Source organism: Lampetra fluviatilis, chromosome 24 (assembly GCF_964198595.1).
Source record: "Lampetra fluviatilis chromosome 24, kcLamFluv1.1, whole genome shotgun sequence".
NCBI lineage: Eukaryota > Metazoa > Chordata > Hyperoartia > Petromyzontiformes > Petromyzontidae > Lampetra > Lampetra fluviatilis.
Window position 1 is genome coordinate 9,893,364 of NC_136298.1, and position 19,864 is coordinate 9,913,227.

At 48.8% G+C, this 19,864-nt stretch overlaps 1 protein-coding gene across 1 annotated transcript in view; it reads left to right on the forward strand.

Moving 5' to 3' along the window:
* The window catches only part of LOC144941132 (zinc finger protein GLIS3-like), a 76,244-nt gene extending 56,607 nt beyond the window's left edge, over window positions 1–19,637 (forward strand). The window contains exons 8-11 of the mRNA XM_078867658.1: window positions 6,297–6,465; window positions 7,312–7,634; window positions 11,736–11,891; window positions 14,805–19,637. Coding sequence (XP_078723784.1) covers window positions 6,297–6,465; window positions 7,312–7,634; window positions 11,736–11,891; window positions 14,805–14,947 — 791 coding nt within the window. The 3' untranslated portion in view covers window positions 14,948–19,637. The remainder of the gene's footprint in view (window positions 1–6,296; window positions 6,466–7,311; window positions 7,635–11,735; window positions 11,892–14,804) is intronic.
* The last annotated feature ends 227 nt before the right edge of the window (window positions 19,638–19,864 follow it).

Below are 19,864 nucleotides of genomic sequence, written 5' to 3' on the forward strand. Positions count from 1 at the left end.
GTGTTGTTTTGGAAGGGATATCATCTCTCGAACCGCTTTCGCACCGTACCTAGCCAACCGTGCTAAACGTATGTGCGGGGAAAGGACAACAAACTAAACACAAAAATAAGTTCCAAAGAAATTAGTTTTCAATCTCGATTTAAAAGTGCATAGCCCCAGTGGCTTCCTTTTAACACATTTCCCATGATACGAGTAGAGCGTTTAAGATCATACCACGGGGGGGGGGGGTTATATTGTTTTTATTTCACTAAGCATATATAGGGGTGGAATTGTTTTCACTCCTTAGTGCCAGTGCAATGGTATGCGAACCGCATTACGAATCTGATGACCTGAGTTCGATACCTGGCCATGGAAATATCAGCGTTGAATGAGATCTGAACCGGTCCCGGATCCCCCAGCTCCCTTCACCATCCCACACTGGCCAACACAACAACAACAAACGCCATTCACCACGAAGCCATGGTGACGTCACCACGGCACTCGTGCCATGCTAGGTGCACTTTGAAGCCACGTGAAGTGTCGAAGGCCCGCTGGCAGGAGGTCATGGAACAGACCCAGCAGGTGCCATGGGTTGACTAACTGAGATGACCAGTCACGTGTGGTCAAACAATCTTTACGACTGACACAGAAATGGATTGCTACGGGGATGTAAAGTACACACGCCTGTTTGTGTGCCATTCGTACGGCGAATAATGTTCTGGGAATTTGATAGGATGAATAAATATGTACGTACACGCCAATCCAGTGCCCCCCCAAGTGAGTCATTAAAGTTAATTGGTCATACTTCACCACGCTGGCGAGTGCAGGCTGAAGGCTGGGAGCATAGATGTTGAGGCACATAACTGAGTGGTAAAGAGTTCTCATTGAGTCCACACCATTTGAATGGGTATATCAAATGTTAACCTTTCATACCTGAGTCTTTCGGAGAAAAAAAACAAAAATAACAACCTGAGCTCTAAACATAACCCTGGCACATCATAATCTGCACTCAATTATTTCAAAATGGGACGAGCCGTTAATTGCGCGATTATACCCAATTAGGTCTCAACGGAACAATTTACCACACCTCGATCATTAGCGAAATAGGCTTCATTTGGCCGTTTGTTATAATAAATTAAAAAACACGTGACCGATATTGTTGCAGCTCTTAAAGCGGTCAAAATAAATGTATAATCAAAGGTAGGAGGTGCCATTATGGTATCAGCCGTGAGGAGGGCAGCAGGGAGTATTGGTGATTTCCCAAATGTCCATGGTGATTTCCAAAACGTTTAAGGTTTTTCATCGGAGTCTGTGATGATTACCGATCAATCACCTGAGGCCCGGCTCGTGATAAATAACCCTCTTTGTTGCGTTTGTGTTCTACTGACATGAATGTGGGCTTTGACTTCACCACACCGGCCAAAAAATAAACACAAACAGTAAATTATAAAATACGCTCGCAGCACATGCGGTTACAATAACAAAAGGAGGAACCATATCGTAAAACAAACCATGACAATTCTCGTTGTGATACGGTTAGCGGCAGATACATTAATCATCAAGCAAAAACAGAGCTACATTTTTAAAGAAAAATCTGGCTCCTGATGAACTGCACTGGCACTGAAACCGAAGGCCATGGTGGCAGATTTACTGCCTGGCCTCAACCACCACAGACATTGAACTCATAACCTCATGAGCTGACAGGCAATTTATAAATAGTATTTGCCCTAGGCTGCGATTCTACCAATTTCTACTCAATTCTTTGCAGGTGCTACAAATGCAAAAGGCATTTTTGCAGTAAGAACGAATTCGATTCGACCATAAAACATAGACACAGATGCCTACGTACAAAATATTATTTTTCGACGCTTGCATCTAACAAAAAAAAAGCCGGGCAAGAGGTTGACCTTGCAAAAAAAGAGGTGATTGGGTGCGAATGCGTGCCTAAAGGGAGATATTCTTTCAGATGTCTGCGTCAAAAAGGAGACATTTCAGACAAAGGCTGCAAGGCAGAATTATTCTAAACGGTTCAGATGTCCACATGGCAGTTGCCGCGGCTGCCCCCTCAACCCCCTCCCACATTTTATTCATCTAGATCCGCACTCACTCCCAAAACTGTCCTCCCAAAAAAACTGCGTGTGAAACTGTAATCCTTTTGCAAATCGAGACTTATTTGTATTTATAAACATGTAATTTCAGCCATTCTCAATCCACCAACAGATGAAGGAAAGTCTCCCCCACACCATGTCGGTCATGGGTATCTCTTTTTAAACTATACTTTACCATGCTGGTTAGTTTGAGTTATTGAAGGGGTGAGGTGGGAGGGGCAGTATGGCCAGACCGGTTCTCATATCATTTGCCATGGCTGAAGATTCCAACTCAGGTCGCCGGGTTGAAAGCACAATACGCCAGAGGCAGATACAAAAACGTAGCTTGCTATCGCCTCCTCTCGGGTTCGGCAGTTGCAGCGTACTACCCATTGCACCTCCGCTTGTACCCGGACGCGGCGTATAACCTGTGTCATGGAGAGTTATCGGTGATCTTCACTCTGCCGTCGGAATAATTTCACAATGTCGTCGCCAGCCGTGGCCCATCATCGGAGATGAGCGCTGCCCAATAGCCGTTGAAAGGTGGTGACATTATTTGAGCTGTAAAATATGAGCAGTGCTCACATTAAAAAGGAACACTTCCAACAAGAGGGTTGTGGAATTACGAGGAGGAATGGGAAGGGAAGAGGCCAGATGGGCAGCAAGGCGAGATGGATGGGGGGCGAATTAGCAGAGCTGTTAAAAATGCGGCGCATGTGGTTAGAAACTTGAAAGTTAACCCAACCCAGATTCGCGTGGGAGAAATTGATCCCGTTCAACATGCGGACGACGAAGACGACGCAGCGAAATGTGCCCATGCCTCTACGCGCGCTGGGTAATATCCTGGTTTTAAAGTAACGTCAGCATGTTGCCAATTGCGTTGCTTTGCCATTTTATTTTTTTAAATCATGTTGTGTTGCATTTGTCCTTCCCCAGAGGTGCGCCTGTAACATCTATCTTTGTTTTGTTTAAGTTTATAAAGATGTTTTTTTGTGTGTGTTATGTACAGTATCTCTTCTGCACTCGCACCACAGTACGCTCCACTGTCTCCCCACTGGGAAATCACGAGTGCTCTGTTGTGTTTGAGTACGCCGTATACATCTTTTTTTCTATTTTTGTAACCGCAAGGACTGGGGGCATTAAAAATATAGAACATGTGTAGGTTGTGTCTCCCAAAAATGCGGTGTTTTTTTTTTACATGTAATGCACAAATGACAAGATGAATTGCAGCCCATCATTCCGCGGGTCAGAGGGCACGATAGCAAAGTCATGCTCTAAATAACACAGACGTCTTTACAGCCAGAACAATTGCCGTCAGCCGCGAGCTAGCAAACGTTTCAAATCAGTCTTCTTTTCTCGTCGAGAAAGTAAAACGTTGCATGCCAAGAGCATTTAATCAGTTTTCTCTCAAATATGCGTTGAAATATCATTTATACGACTTAACTAATGTATCATGGATGGGTTGGGTCAACGGAGAGCTGACGTCAAGACAAATGTGAGCCCATCACGCGTCTGGCTGGCTGGCTTGGCTGAGTGGCTGTTAAATTGTCAGGCTAGCAATATTAATAGCCGTGTTAATCATCACCGGTGTCAGTGCTCCGAGCAAGCAGTGTGGGCCAGTCTCGTTGGTTAAGACTTCGATTACAGTGACGTTGATTACTGCGATTGGGCTTGAAACGAATTCTCGACCGCACGGAAAGCGAAGCAGATGAGAGGCGGGTGCGAGGAGGAGGAGGAGACCAATGCAGTGTATCAGCCACCTCTCACTCATTACACGAATCATTGAATATCTGATGTTCTACACAATCATTATCAAGAGCCTTGGTGCCTTCCAATGCAATGCAGCTCTCCAATAAACCATCGGCATTTCTAAATTCATAAAAAACTTGGCTGTGTCGGCGTTCTCTGGTCAGACACTGGTCGTGAGACAAGGCCATAAAGTATGGCTGTCTCTGGCGTAGGCCAATCAGTTGCAAAGACAATGCCATATATTATACTAGCTTTACTACCTGGCTTCGCCCGGGACTTTGATTCACCACGCCCGGCCGCCTTTGTCTCCCCAGTGGCGATATTGACACACCACACCACTTACTCGTTTGATGCTGAGTCGACCTAGGGAAGGCCCAGGACCGGTTAAAATAATCGTCACCGGTGGTGGCCGTGAGCAGGAATGAAACTCGGGTCGCCGGGTTTGTAGCGCAGCGCGCTAACCGCTACGCTACAATGCGTTACGCTTCCACATGCGCGGGTCACATGACAGATGTGACGTCACAGCTCACTTGCCGTGCAAAAAATCTATGCATTATTGAGCTCCCCCCCCCCCCCCCCAAAAAAGTGTACTTTTATCATTTTTGCATGGTGTACAGTCTGGAAAGTACCCACATGGCAAACTTGCAGTTTGTTGCATGTCGGAAAGTACACTAAACATTTTGAACGGACACACATTCACAACTTTGCCTTTTATATATATGGAGATTATCAGAGCGTGTGTGTTTGCATGTTCACCACAAACACGTGGCGTTAATGCAGACTTGATTCCCTTGCAAGAGGTTTCTATTTGGTGTGTGAATATCTTAACACCTGTTTTTGTTTCCAGAAAGGATAAAAAGCTCTTCTTATTTGTTCATACTTTGATACTGGCAGAAAAGGTCCGATGATATAAGCGGTTTTTTTATTTTATTACAATTGTAAATGTGGCCAAGGCCTGGATCAATGAGCCTCAAGCAATAATAATAATGGGTACATCCCAGGAATCCTACGCATGCTTTAATCCGGCTGTTATTGCATTTACGGTGTATATGAACACGGTATGTGTGTGTGTGTGTGCAATACGGTATACGTGTGTGTGCAATAAAAGCAGGAATATCAATGAAAAGTAACAAAAGTAACTAACACTAATAAGAATCTGCCTGGATGTTTCAATGTCATAACGTCCCACATGTTGTTTTCCGTTCTTGGAAGGCAAAGTGCATTCACGTCTGGAATTAATCTCTTGACTACCTATTTCCAACAACAGCAGCATGGTTGGCCTACATGAATCAACAAACATTGTTTCAAAGCACACGAAAAAACACTTAAAGCCATCAGCGCGACGCGTCATACGATATCTTCCGTGGCACCGCAAAAGCCAAGACACTTGCCGAATTCACGAATTTGTCGTTGCAACAAAAAAAACCCTCCCCAAGTTGATCTCCACTCCACGGCCGTACTGGAGGTGAGCAGCAGCATTGGGTTGGCCACACTGAGGTGTACGTGGGTGGTTGGCCACACTGTGGGGCACGTGCGTGCGTGTGTTCTCCACCGCTTTCAGATGCGCTTCCGCGGCCGTCTGGAACGTTCTTCCTTCCGATATTAGGAAGCCACTGGAGCTGTGCACTTTCAAATTACTCAGATTGAGAACCCATGTGTTTAGAACAACTTTTTTGTATTTAGTGGTGTTGTCCTTCTCGCCGCACCTCCGATTAGCGCGGTCGGCTACGTACGGTGCGAAAGAAGTTCAACATACGGTCCATACAAGGGCGTACGCATTGTTCGAGCCACGGCTTGCTGATCCTTTGTGTGTGTGATGGCGTTGGGCAGAGAAATAGTTTACAACAAAAGCCCCCCGCCAGCATTCCCATTCGCCACGACACGCGCGGTGCTCACTGCCTCCACGTCGTCGCGAAAGAATGGTGGGGCGATGACGAGTGGTGGGTGTTGTGGTGGGGGCGGGGAATTAATTGCAGTCTTGCCGGGTTCACTCGCCGATGATCACCTCTGGTGGTTGAATCAGCCGAATCCACCGTTTTATTCGGAGTCACGTTAAAGCCAATTCAATCACGAACTGCTAAGTTTCAAGGGTGGCCTTGTGAAATGGCACATTTTATACTGGTATCGTACCGTTTATTTATCTAGGAGAGCATCACTGACTCTCATGACTCTTCTTCAAGAGGATCCTGCACTGGGATATTTGTCCGATTTCATTGTAATGAGCGTTTGGCTTTACGTGGCAATACAACTGTGATACCGTACCAAATATCCATGCATAATACCGTCCAGGGGCGGGGTTGTGGGGAGGGAGACACACTGAGGTCCACACAGATGGGTTCATGAATTGCTGTGCAGTACTGCCATCTCCCTCTAGAGCTCCCTCTAGTGGAGGCCCTTCCGCCAGCAGTGGCTTGAGCAAGCAATTGCAGGGCTGCACCTTTACCCATTGCCCTGCGCGTTGTCTGACCGCTCGTTTCCCAGGAATGTTTGTGTCCAACATGAGCTCGGCGGTCACGGTCACGGGCGTCCATTCCGGGACACAGCCTCCAGCAGCAGTGCAGCAGCAACAGCAGCACCACCACATGCAGCAGCAGCAGCAGCAGCACCCGCAGGTGTCGGCACTGCACCCTCGAGATGAGCGGAGAGACAGGTGAGGGACTGCGGGAGGGAATGTTCGGCATCATCGGAATCTTTATTTAGACTGGAGGAATCCGGATGAGCTATGAAGCAGCTACGAAACAGATGGTCCGGTATGGGCGGGTCAGCAAGTCGCAACGGCAAATATTAATGTCCAGCAGCACATTATGATATTGATTAGATTTAAAAAAATATTCTTTCGAATGTTTTTTTGTGTTTAGTTTTGTTGTCCTTCCCCCGCACCTCCAATTATCACGGTCGGCTACGTACGGCGCGAAAGAAGTTCAACATACTGTACATATACAACACGGGCCTCGATTTTTGAACACGCCTTGAGACATTAGTGGAAGGCGCCATACAAATAAATGTATATTTTTTATTATTGCCAAGAGGCCATGCAGGCCAGACCCAGTGTGGGCCGCGAGGGCAAGTGAGCCAGCCAATGACCCAATAATTAGACATTTGTTTTAGCAGAGGTCATTATAAACAATAACTAAAATAGGATTTGGATAGCATCACAATGCAACTGAATCTCAAGGTGCTGCGTGGTATAGTGTGACGTGTTTCATGGGGGGGGGGGTGAAATGGAGAAATATGTTATTTTAAATAAATATATTGCTTTAGATGAAGGATAAATGTCTTGACATTGGAATTGAGTCTCCAGTAGTGTCACTGGAAGTCACTGCACTGCTAAATCATGCTATAGATACCCCATAAACAGGCCAATTAAAGTGAAAGTTTGTCATTTTAACATACATCCATGAATATTCAACGCAGTAAATTGAGCGACATCACGTGCATCCTTTTTCCAAAATGTCGCATTCTTACACCGCCTTTCTCCGTGCCACCCTGCCGCCAGATTTGCCCCACCCACGCCGTCTCCCCACCACATCAGCCCCGGCCGGGTACCAGCCGCTCCCCCGCAGATGCACCGGCGAACGCCCCATCAGGGCTTGCAGCCTCAGCAGCAACAGCACCAGCACCAGCCCCTGCAGCACCACCAGCACCACCAGCAACAGCACCACCAGCAGCAGCAGCAGCAGCCTCATCACCTGCCGCCCCTCGGTTCGCCCGACTTTACGGGCATCTCGGCTGCAGGCCACACTCACAAGGGCTACGCCAACACGACGCCTCCGTGCCATCCGCCCAGCACCTCCTCACCGGTCACGTCCCACTTGCACGGTGCGCCCACGAGCGCTCGCTCGCTCTCTGGCTCGCTAGCTCGCTCCGCGCTCTCTCTCTCTCTCTCTGGCTCGCTCGCTCACTCCGCGCTCTCTCTCTGGCTCACTCGCTCACTCCGTGCTCTCTCTCTCTGGCTCACTCGCTCCGTGCTCTCTCTCTCTCTGGCTCACTCGCTCTGCTCTGCTCTCTCTCTGGCTCACTCGCTCCGTGCTCTCTCTCTCTCTGGCTCACTCGCTCCGTGCTCTCTCTCTCTCTGGCTCACTCGCTCTGCTCTGCTCTCTCTCTGGCTCACTCGCTCCGTGCTCTCTCTCTCTCTGGCTCACTCGCTCCGTGCTCTCTCTCTCTCTGACTCACTCGCTCCGTGCTCTCTCTCTCTCTGGCTCACTCGCTCACTCCGCGCTCTCTCTCTCTCTCTCTGGCTCGCTCACTCCGTGCTCTCTCTCTCTCTGACTCGCTCACTCCGCGCTCTCTCTCTCTCTCTCTGGCTCGCTCGCTCCGTGCTCTCTCTCTCTCTGGCTCACTCGCTCACTCCGCGCTCTCTCTCTCTCTCTCTGGCTCACTCGCTCTGCTCTGCTCTCTCTCTCTGGCTCACTCGCTCCGCGCTCTCTCTCTCTCTCTGGCGCGCGCTCGTTCAACGATTTCAAGTGCTGCCGTCGAGAGGACGGCGCGGAGTGGGGGTGGCGGGGGGTGGCTGCTGATAATTAAATAATAAACAAACTCGTTATGAGGGGGCCGAGGCCACCACTATTACCACCACCAGAGCATGGCGGCCAAACACGCAAAAGATATTGACAAGTGTAATTGTGATCAAACTAAATAGTTTTGGGCAACACGTTTTTGTTTGTTTGTTATCTTTGTTGCTTTGCACTGGGACCTGATGGCCAGACGAATCATTCTGCGAGACCGAGTCCTCAACGTGTGTGGAGGAGTCAATCAATCTTTATTTTTAAATCCTTTATATTAAGTTCGCTTGCTTGCTTGCGTGCTTGCGTGCTTGCTTGCTTGCGCGCTTACGACCGTGCAAATATTTCGGTAGTTTTTTAACCCACTTCCCGTGATCCAATCGAGCTGACATTTTCCACACAGACTCGTTGTGCGTGACAATTAATTTTCGTGAAAAAAAGTTTCCAAAATTTTACACTGTTTAGGGAAAAATTGTTTTAATATTTAATTACCAATTGCTTAATGCTGGAGACAATCATCTGACCCATAGGTGGCAGCCATCTCAAGCCAGAGGACGAGAGGACTCTAGCCGCCACGCATATAAAGGATTTAGAGTGAAAAACTTTGTTTTTACGGGTTAATTTTTTACGTTTCAATATCGCCCTCCGTAAAGTGGGCGTGAGTACACATTGCAGCGGGAACGGTACCGGTAGGGCACGGAGCAACAAGAATGACAAACGAAACCATCACGACCCCAGCGCCTAACAACGACCGGGCAGAGCAAAATTGCAACAGCGAGCTGAACGAATAGCATAAGAAAAGTAAGTGGTAGATAAAATAAACAATAAGTTAAGGCAACAGGAGTTGGTTGTTTTTCCCCTTCTCACAAGGAATCATTGAGTCAAGTTCATGGGAACAGTCACCATGAGAGCGGAGATAATAAAGCGATAGGGAGGTGAACAAGCGAAGCTATCCACTCGTCTTGTCACGGTGGACACAAAGTAAAAAAATCGTCGAGCGCCGTTCTCGCTGCCAACCCTTGGCACTGTCGCGTCACTCGAATGAAGCAACGACGAGCAATGACGATCGCTGAGACGACACCCTTGGACTTGTGCCCCGACTTCCATTAAAGCAGATCGCCGCCCCCAAGTCTTAGAAGCGCGATGTGATTCCCGGCTGAACGTTTCCTGCCCCGGCGCGTCACTCCCCTAACCCATCACCATCGCTCATCCCCAGCGCCCGAGTAGCGTCATCCGTAATCTGCGCGGGGCACTTCCCCGTGTCTCGCTCGCACGCTGCAAACGACGACGACGACGACGAGCCTGTAGCTGCGTTAAATAAATAACGTCCGATTTCAGCGAAAATTATTGCCAGGAGGGGCGTGATCATTTAACTTGCAGATTATTTCTAGACACGGGTGTTTATATATTACGTGATATACATTTTTTTTAATAGCATGTCTTCAAGCCAGGTTCCTTGATGTGGACGTCTTTTGCTATCGCCTCGGCCACTCTGGAGAGCGTTGGCGCCCACATGTGAACAACGTCAAGAAATATTGGCAAGCGGAGTTAATAAAATAATGAAAACAGGTTCCGTCAAGCTTGCAGGCGAAATGTATTTCGGCTGAGCGATAATATCTCAAGTCATGGGTCATGCACAATAAATTGATCAGTCAGCTCTGACAGCTCGAGCAAACTTAAAAAAGTTTTCTCTCTGCCACGGCCAAAAGACCGTGGCTGGATTTGTGTATCTGTGTGATTAAGACATAATTAAATTCCTGCACACTGCCCGAGACTTAAAGCCCACAGCAATTGCTTCATCGCTGACGTCAGTCAAGTCTGCAGTCGAAATATAATCTTTTAAAAAGCGTTTTAAAGGGCGCGCATGCGATTCGTGCCACGAACGATTCCAAGTGTCCCTGCGACAGCATTCCTGCGTGCGATCCGAGATGCCCTTGGCATGTTCCACGTTTAACTGCCAGCTTTGTTGTTGTTGCTGCTACTGCTGTTAAACGATGAAACACAATCGGCTTCACGTGGGACAATAAAAGTCGTAGCAGCACCTGTGATTCGCGCTCATTTACTAGCACGGTTATTCCACGGAGGAGGCGCATGTATTTTTTTAGACCGTCGTCACTGTGTGGGCCAGCGCTCAGTGGGTTCAGTAATATCAGAAGTTGAGCGCCGCATTATCGTCGCATCGCTCGCATGTTCGGTCGTCAAGTCTCCAATTAGGTCAGGATGAGTTTAGATAAATTACCCGACACACGGGGGGGGGGGGGGGGCGACAGCCAATTCGGTTGAAGGGATGTGTATGTATGTTGAACTTGTTTCGCACCGTACGTAGCCAGCCGTGCTAATCGGAGGTGCGGGGGGGGGAAGGACAACAAACTAAACGCAAAAAGCAGTTCTCAAGAAATGCATTTTCAATCGAGAGAAATTAGTTTTCAATCTAGGCTGTGTGTCATGCTTAACACTGCAATGGATACCGCCCATCGATATTTGACATACAACATCTTCTTACAGCGGTTTGGACAATTCGCTGCTGTAAAGACGGCCTCCCCATGCCGCCTTTGTCAAGAAGGTCGTGGAATTTGATGGCAGTGGCTTCTTGGTCAACATTTGCACCACGAGACGATGCACACGCAGCCCACGTGGCTTCTCTGGAGAAGTCATCTGGTGGCGCGCAGCACTGGTGCATCATCATTATCACCATCGTCGTAACAATCGATCACAATTCATCATCACTGCCCGTTGCCTTCAGCTTACAATATTCAACCCACCTGCGTGCATCACCTGAGACTGGAAAAAAACCCACGGCACGGTTTGTTGCTTCACCAACCTGGAGCTCTGAGAATCTACGGACCTTTGTCCCTGGCCGATATTTTTGTTTGCCTAAAACGTGTCCGTATTATAATTGGTTTTTTACCCTTCTATCTGGCAACACAACTGACACCTTTTTTTTTAAAAGGAGTCATGTTTGCATATACCACAATACCTGCAGTCATAATGCAAACAAAAAACATAACTCTGATAATGTATGCACTGTCCTTGAAGTTAATTGGTCCAGACCCGAGACAGCTTTCCTTAGAGCCTAGTCTCACATGGGTTGGGCCAGATGACGCCAAAAGACCAGATGGACCAATCATCTTCAAGGACAGTGCATAACATTATCAGAGTTATGTTTTTTGTTTGCATTATGACTGCAGGTATTGTGGTCTATGCAAACATGACTCCTTGTAAAAAAGGTGACAGTTTTGTTGCCAGATAGAAGGGTAAAAAAACAATTATCATATTTTTTACTGGCAAATGATGTTCCAAACGTGTCCGTATTGTTGCAATGGTTGGAGCCGCGTGTGTATGTGCCCGTGACCCCCGGTATAAAACACACACATATATATCTCGCTCTCTCTTCTTTGCTGCTGTTGTCTCCGTCCAGGTTACGGAGGCAACATCTACTCGATGTCGTCCACGCACGGCCTCGCCGAGTCGTTCCAACGCGTGAGCCCGTGCAGCCTCTCCTACGACGAGCTGCCACCCGGTGGCCTCGCGGGAGGGTTCGATGTCTTCCAGCGAACCCTGTCGGCCCACGCAGGTGACCCAGCTCGTGGCCCCGCGTGGAGCTTCGAATTGTCTCGCGAGAATCCACGCTCAGTTTGGGCACCATTTCTCCTGAATAGTGTTCTGGCTAAGTTGTTCATGTCATCTACATCAGCGTTGTAATCAGCAACAGGAGCCTGATTATTCTTTTTCTACCCATTGCTGGGTAGAGACCTCCCCAGAACCAATGACGAAAACTTTGTACTGGTAGGAACCGCCAGGTTACACCAGCCCACAGGGGATTATTGTGTCCGTCCGTCGTGCATCAAAAAATGGGAGGTGTGGGGCTGGGTGAAGAGGGAAGGGTGGGGAGGGGCTGGGTGGGGAGGGAGGGGCTGGGTGGGGAGGGGAGGGTGGGGAGGGGCTGGGTGGGGAGGGTGGGGCTGGGTGGGGGTGTGAGGGGTGGGGCTGGGTGGGGCGGGGCTGGTCACCCCGTGGTGCCCTTATAAAACTCAACGTTTAACCTTCTCACGCCGGCTTGTGCCCGCCCTCACAGTCGGGCATATTTGCGGAATACACCACGCCGCCATTGACCCTGGCCATTGACCGAGCAACCCAACGTTCCTACCGGCTCCCTCTGCAGGAATGTGTTTAATTTTGGGCTCTGAAATCTTAAATCTTGACTTAAAGCTTTCGTCACTGCAGGAATTCATATTATTTTGGGTCTTTCGGTAAAGTCACGTAGATGGTTCAAAGAAAACAAAACGTCGTAGTCTTATTTTATTTTCTTTGAACCATCTACGTGACGTGTCTCTGAAATCTTCGTTGCGGATTCACATCAATTTTGGAGGGTCCCAGTGACGAGCTTTCATTGCTTTGCGCGGCACTCTCAGCAGTATGTCCTCCTTCCCTTATATCGACTTTTGTTTTCTGTGGGAGGTCGTTCAATCTCCTCTGCTGTCCTTAGGTCTGGAACGGATTCCCCCCATCCATCCGTGCTGTCGACTCCCTGCTTAAGTCCAGGCTCATGACCTTCCCGTTTACTTTGGCTCACTGCTGACTGCCTCTCTCCATAAAATAAATATTCCCACCGTTTCTGTGCAGCGTCTTGGGCTGCCCATCGCATGTTCGGTGCTACACGAACCCACGTTTTATTGTATCGTGATCGTATCGCTCGCAACAAATTATCAGGCTGACATTCCTCGGCTGTGGCGTTATCAGGTATCGGCCGCAAAAAAGCAAAAATCGTGCACGAACGGAACGTATCAAAGATCTGCGCAGCTCAAGACCGAAATATTCCCACTCGCGGGGTAATTCTGAGAATAACAAAACCGTGAGCTAATAACCAATTACAGTGCCACTCCGAGAACCACCAAATCCACGCACGCCGTGAGAAAACTAATGCGGTCGCTGTGCGCGAGCCGGCTGGCCCCTGGCCTGCGCACACACACACACGCACACACACACGCACACACACGCACACACACACACGCACGCGCACACACACACACGCACACACGCGCACACACGCGCATACACGCGCACACACGCACGCACACACGCACACACACACGCACACGCGCACACACGAACACACACACGCACACACACACACACGCACACACACGCACGCACACACGCACGCACACACACACACGCGCACACGCACACACGCACACACGCACACACACATGCACGCACACACACGCACACACACACACGCGCACACCCACACACGCACACACACACACGCACACACGCACACACACGCGCACACACGCACGCACACACAAACACGCACACACAAACACGCACACACACGCACGAGCCGCCGGTGCCAGCACGGCCGCCCATTGCTGGGCTCGTCCCAGCTGCAGTCGGGGCTCGGGGCAAGTGGGAAACCTGGCACGGTGCCGGCCGTAATGCAGCGCAGCGAGTCCGACACGAACAATCCCTCCTCGCTCCACGGGTGCTGCTAGCCCAGTATGCAGGCGGGAGGAGGTGGAGGAGGGGGTGGCAGAGGGGTGGGGGAGGGATAAGGGGAGGGGAAGAGGGGGGTGGGAGGGGGAGGGAGCCGTCCAAGACAATAAACGTGGTGAATGGGAATCGCTTTAAAGGGTTCCCCGGCCGCCCGAGTGGATCTCGCTCAGCGCGCGCGGCCCGGAACAAGTTAACGCGACGACAGAAGGAAGGAGGAGGAGGAGTGAGAAGTGATCGTCCGCGGTGCTCGCAGCCGAGGCTTCGCGCTCACCGAACGGGTCTCACCTGCGGGGAGGGGTGGGTTTGAACTCACCTTGTTCTCATTACATCCCATCGGGGGGGGCTCCGGTCGGAGCGAAACACGGAGCCCCGTTCACGTGCATCCTTTTAGCGGCTACTTCCGCCGTTTGCGGGGTACCAGCCAGGGCCCCGAGCAAGACATCTGTTCGTCGGCGAGCGGGAGCCAAAAAGGGTTCGATCAGATGCAGATCCGACGGTCAATAAAGCGTAGCTTGAACGCCGCCGTAAATTGCCACGGTGCGAAATTTCGTCTGCTGCCGCGGTGCGATTTTGTGCAAGCGCTGCAGTTGAGCTTAATGGCAGCGGTAACCTGTAACCGGTTCCAGGGCCCTCTCCCCACTTCGACATTTCCAATGCCTTTCTGAATCCTGGCCTCTAAGATTAAGGGTGGAAATGTATTGCAATTTTTTTTTTACAGATCCTCTATGATTAGAGGCAGCCTCGGGCCATTTTGATGAACTGGAGAAGTCATCAACTTTAAATATAGCCCTGCCTATTACGAATAACACGCTAAAATATACACACCATCAACATGCTCGTCGAGTAGCCATGTCGCGGTTCCACGTACGTGGACGCGTGGTTTGTATGAACATTGCACACTGCTGGGTCATGTGATGAAACGTGTAAAGTTACCCGAGCGATCCCCGATAACCGCGCGCTCTGTATTCGTGCGTCGTGCATTCTGCAGGCTACGATCTCTCCTCTGGCATGGCAGGGGTCTTTGCCGAATCGGTGAGGTCAGGCGGGATGGACGAAATGTCGAGCTTCCTGCACATCACCGCCATGGATCGCTGTCCAAGCCAGATGTCCTCCATCTACACGGAGGGCTGATGTCCTCCATCTACACGGAGGGCTGATGTTCTCCATCTGCGCAATCCGCAGAGAGGAGACCACACCGCATTTGTCGCCGTCGCTGCGCCAGAAGAAAACAACCGCTGGGCCAAGAAGGCCCGCCATGCCCACGCGCCCCCCAAAGTTAAACAAAAGATTGCGTAGGAACGCACACACGCACACACGCACACACACGCACACACGTACGCACACACACACATGCGCACACACGAAGGAAACATCTCAGTAGAGAACGTGGACGGGACTTCACTATGAATTCCGACTGCGCGAGTGAGTTCTGTGAGTCAGCAGCCTGAATAGACGAGGGTGATGGGTAAGCCAAGGCACAAAAATATAAATCTTGTGGCGCTCACTGAGATGTGGGCACGGCACATTGGAGACGTCCGTGTCCTAATGCGACAGACCTTCAAGGGGTCCGACGTGCACAACAATTCCCAGGCACGTTTTTTTTGCAATGTGTCTCTCTGGTCTCCCTACATATATAAATATATTTTAAAAACCAATAATGTATAACTCACAATTTATGTGTTCCTGGACAATGCTATTGGACGATACAACACTTCTCTATGGCTCCCCAGTCGCCCCAACATTCAACAAAATAAAAGTAACGTAGAGTTCTCGGTCGGACAACTCTAAAATGCCTTCTGTAGTATTGAGCTCCCGGAGAGTACAAATATATATAAATATATATATATACACACAAAGGTTCTGTTGGCGTCTTCAGCCAGACGCGCAGTGGGTGGATTAGGTGAGGATTGCGCGCGCCCTACGATCTCCGGCGGCGGTTGTTCCCCTTGCAGCAGTCTGGCGCGACAACATCCCGCTACAATACTCGACCCATCCTGGGCGACGTGGGCGCACTCCGGCCGAACGGTTTGACTCCAATCCCGCGGCCCGAAAAACCATAGTGGCTGAGGTGGGGGCGCTGAGAGGTGGTGAGAGGTGGGAGCTGAGCGGTGGGTGTTGAGAAGTGGGTGGTGAGCAGTGAGAAGTGAGCGGTAAGAGGTGGGGGAGGGGTGGTGAGTGGTGAGCAGTGAAAGGTGGGTGGTGAGAGATGGAGGGGCGGTGAGGCAGTGAACGGGACATCTCATCCAGGACGTGTGGTTTATTACAGAATTTGACAGATGGACAGAGAGGTCCTTCCACACCGAGAGCTGGGAATAACAAGCTCAGATCACGGCCGCTACCCCGAGGGCTGACCACAGGTGCCGTGCCGAGACAACACCCCCCATCACCCCCCATCACCCCCCCAACCCACCAACCCCCTCTTTAGAACTGCCTCAACACGGGGCAGTGGGAATCAATGCACGCAATCGGCCCGCTGGGAGAGAGAGAGAGGGCGGCACCAGGCGATTTTTCTCAGATGGTTTCAATTGTTCACCACTTGTGTATTCAATTAAAGCTCATCCACTCTTGCCAGATCTTAATAAATGCACGAGGAGAACTCAATATTGCATTATGTATATTATACGCTTTTGAGGTTTTTGATGTAGATTGCGTAATGGTGCCTTAATTGCACTATACATTTCAGAATCAACATTGCAGTGTATAAATTATTATTATTATTTTAAACGTTTAGATGAATTCAAAACACAATTTATTGTAATGGCGACTTTTAAGCTGTCTTGCCAATGTAACTAAATGAAGCAATATACGTTGAGGCCTGGCGCGCACGTTAATCACATGATAGGGTGACATTTGGTAGACCCAATTTAAATGGCATCGAAGCCCTATTATTACGGACTCCAATCCCACTCACAACAAGGCTTTTTTATGCGTTGTAACAGTGGTCAAACACTGTTAAATAAGGGTTCTCTGTATGGAAACGCCGCCCAAGAAGCACAGTAATGATGGTAATAATAGCAATATTACAGGCTTTAGTCAACTACGTACTGTGCGAAAAATCTTCAACATATGTACGTACAAGCCACTGCTGGTTAGAGACCTCCACAGGCTGCCTCAGTCACGGGGATGTTTTGATTACGCTTCCCCACGCCGGTCAGTACAAAGGGCCGGCGAAGGGTTAGAGCCCAGGACCCGTCGAGATTTAGTGGTGGCCGTGATTCGAACGCCACGTGCCCGGTTCGTAGAGCGAAGCGTCAACCGCTGCACCGCCACTCCTCCCAGTAGCGAATGTAATCGATGCCACGTAACAAACAAACAAATTCACCGTTGAACGATACACAAACCTCGCACGGTACGACCCTAAGCACAGGCTGCACATTTCAGCCGAGTAAGGTGGGTTGCAACTGAACATGTTACGAAGAAACGTCAAGGTGCCTTTTCTGGTGTAATGGATATTTGGCGGTGTTCGTCTGAGTCAAAGGCGATAGTGGAACTCTGACATTCCTATTGCGGGAACGGTCTGATGTCCCTCGCAAAACCACTGCAAACTGGTACCTATGTTATCCGCCTGGATGGCATGGCAGGCCGAGTTGAAGGCTGACCAGGATCTAAACTCACGACCCTGATGGGTGCCACCATGCCAGTTTCCGGAAGGAAAAAAAAACGGTCTTTGTCTGAAATAGCGTAATGCATCAATCAGATCAAATAAATGCAGCTCCCTTCATGGTTATGTGAGCGCTGATGTGAAACCTTTCCGGGGTAGGTTCTAACAAGAACAATATATTCATATTTTAAAGTATGTATATTTAATTTATGTTTTTATAAAATTTTATATTTTGGATACATGCGTTAAGATTAAAACTTAATAAACTATACGACAATGCAATAGATTGTTTTTTTGGGTGGGTGCCTCTTTAAAAGCGTAAAAAGATCGTCACGTCTACCACATTGTTCAGTTCAGTCAATGCCAAGGCCTTTAAATGTAAAAAATATGTATACGCTTGTAAATGATCTATTATGTATTACCATTACATTTATATTGTTACTTACTGTAACGTTGTTATGATTTGCAATATATTCTGTCTGATGTTAGGAGGAATATTGTTTGTTGATGGATGCCCCAACATTTTTTTTAAATTGCTTGTTTCAAGAGTGGCACTGGCACACGAGATGCCGATGCCATTTCAGCTCGCCACGTGACAGCGAGCAGGGCTGAGGGCCCACGACGCCTGTTTCCAATTACAACAAAACGGCACTAAACGAAAGTTTGGAAATAAATAAATGCCACGTTACAACTTAACCCTTTCCCGCACCACACACACACACAGACAACTCCTTTAAAATGTCTCATTTGAATACCCACGTGTCTTATAATGAGCAATTGTGCCTTTTGGCATTCACTATTTATCTTTATTAGTTTTTTTAAGCCTGGTTGTTACAATGAAAGTGTATCGTATTTTTATACTGTTTATAAATTGAATCATTGTGATCCATAAAAAAAACAGACCCCGATTTTTTCACGTCAATGGCACTCTTTGTAAACTATTAGAAACAGCAGATGACTCTTTTTACCTTTTCCGCAAAAAAACAAAACCGAGACACAACCTGGTGCAGCGTTATAGGGTGTGTGTGTGTACCTGATGCGATGTGTAAACATCGCCACTAGGGAGACAAAGGCGGCCGGCCTTAATAGGTGCTCGCTAACAGCACTTGCCCCAACAGTCTGTGAAGGCTACACGGGGGCAATCTTTGTCTTTGTATAGCTAAACCGTTGTCCTGAGAAATGTGTTTAACCCCGCTCATTCATTTAGGCCGTTACAAGTCTCGTTAACATTTTAACGCTGTCCATATTTTATTCCTAGGTCGCAATGCTGTGGGTAAACGCACTTTAATTTGCATTCGTATTCCGATTGGTTTCTACTCCCTCATGAACAATGAACACGGGTTGCTTGGGTGGTACGGGATGGGGCTCTGTGCCTAGGGTCGCGCTCATTACACAAAAAGTGCTTGCCACAATTGACTCGCTGATCTCGTCAAAGGAGCACAAAACCATCACGCGAACTGCGGACATCCTCGTCGCGGCTTTCGGCTGAACCATCGAACAAAGACGGCGCTCACCGCATCGCGCGGCGCTTTCAGACGCGCTTCTGCGGCCGTCTGGAACGCTCTTCCTTCCCGATATTAGGAAGCTGCTGGGGCTATGCACTTTTAAATCACCTGGATTGACAAACTCATTTCTTTAGAACTGCATTTTGTGTTTGTCTTGTTGTCCTCCTCCCGTGCCTCCGATTAGCACGGTTGGCTACGTACGGTGCGAAAGAAGTTCAACACGCAGTACACATAAACACGCTGTGATGAACCCATTGGGAGAATCCCTTGCAGGAAACGACGCACACCACGGGTCGAGCCTCAACCGCGGTTACCGCTTGTCCCGCGCCCGGCGTTTCGAATGAACATGCACATTCCTCCAACGCGTGTCGATCCGTTTCTTGTATTTATATCGTGAACAAATTGGTTCTTTAAAAAAAAAAAACTTTTTTTTTGAAAGCCGTTTGCAATTTTTGTCTCACCGGGTATTCCGTGACTGTTTTCTTTTTGTAATTTACTGTAACTTGCTAATTGGAGTAACGTAACGTTTTGTATTTGCTTTTTATACGGTCATCATAGATGTTTAATGGTGAATTGTTCACGGCCAAAGGCTCCATAACAGCTGTTTTTAACAAGTCTTGTGTGTGTGTGTGTATGTGTGCGTAAACACGTGTGCCCCAGACATTTCTTTAAGTTGCACATTCAAATGTCAAAAAAATAAATAAAAGCTATCTTTAAAAGCTAACACGTGTGTGCGTCAGCCCCTTTATGCCGGATACTCCTAAACGCTCATACGCTGAAGCACGGCACTTGCCGACTAACCCACGCTTAGCGTTTGTCTTCAACATTTCTACGCAAAGCTTCCTTATTTGTAAGTTGCCATCGCCGTTGCGTGACTCCGTGAATTGGGGTTGAGCACGGTCATAGTTGGCGGATAGCTCAGATTGTTGGTCGTTAGAGCTG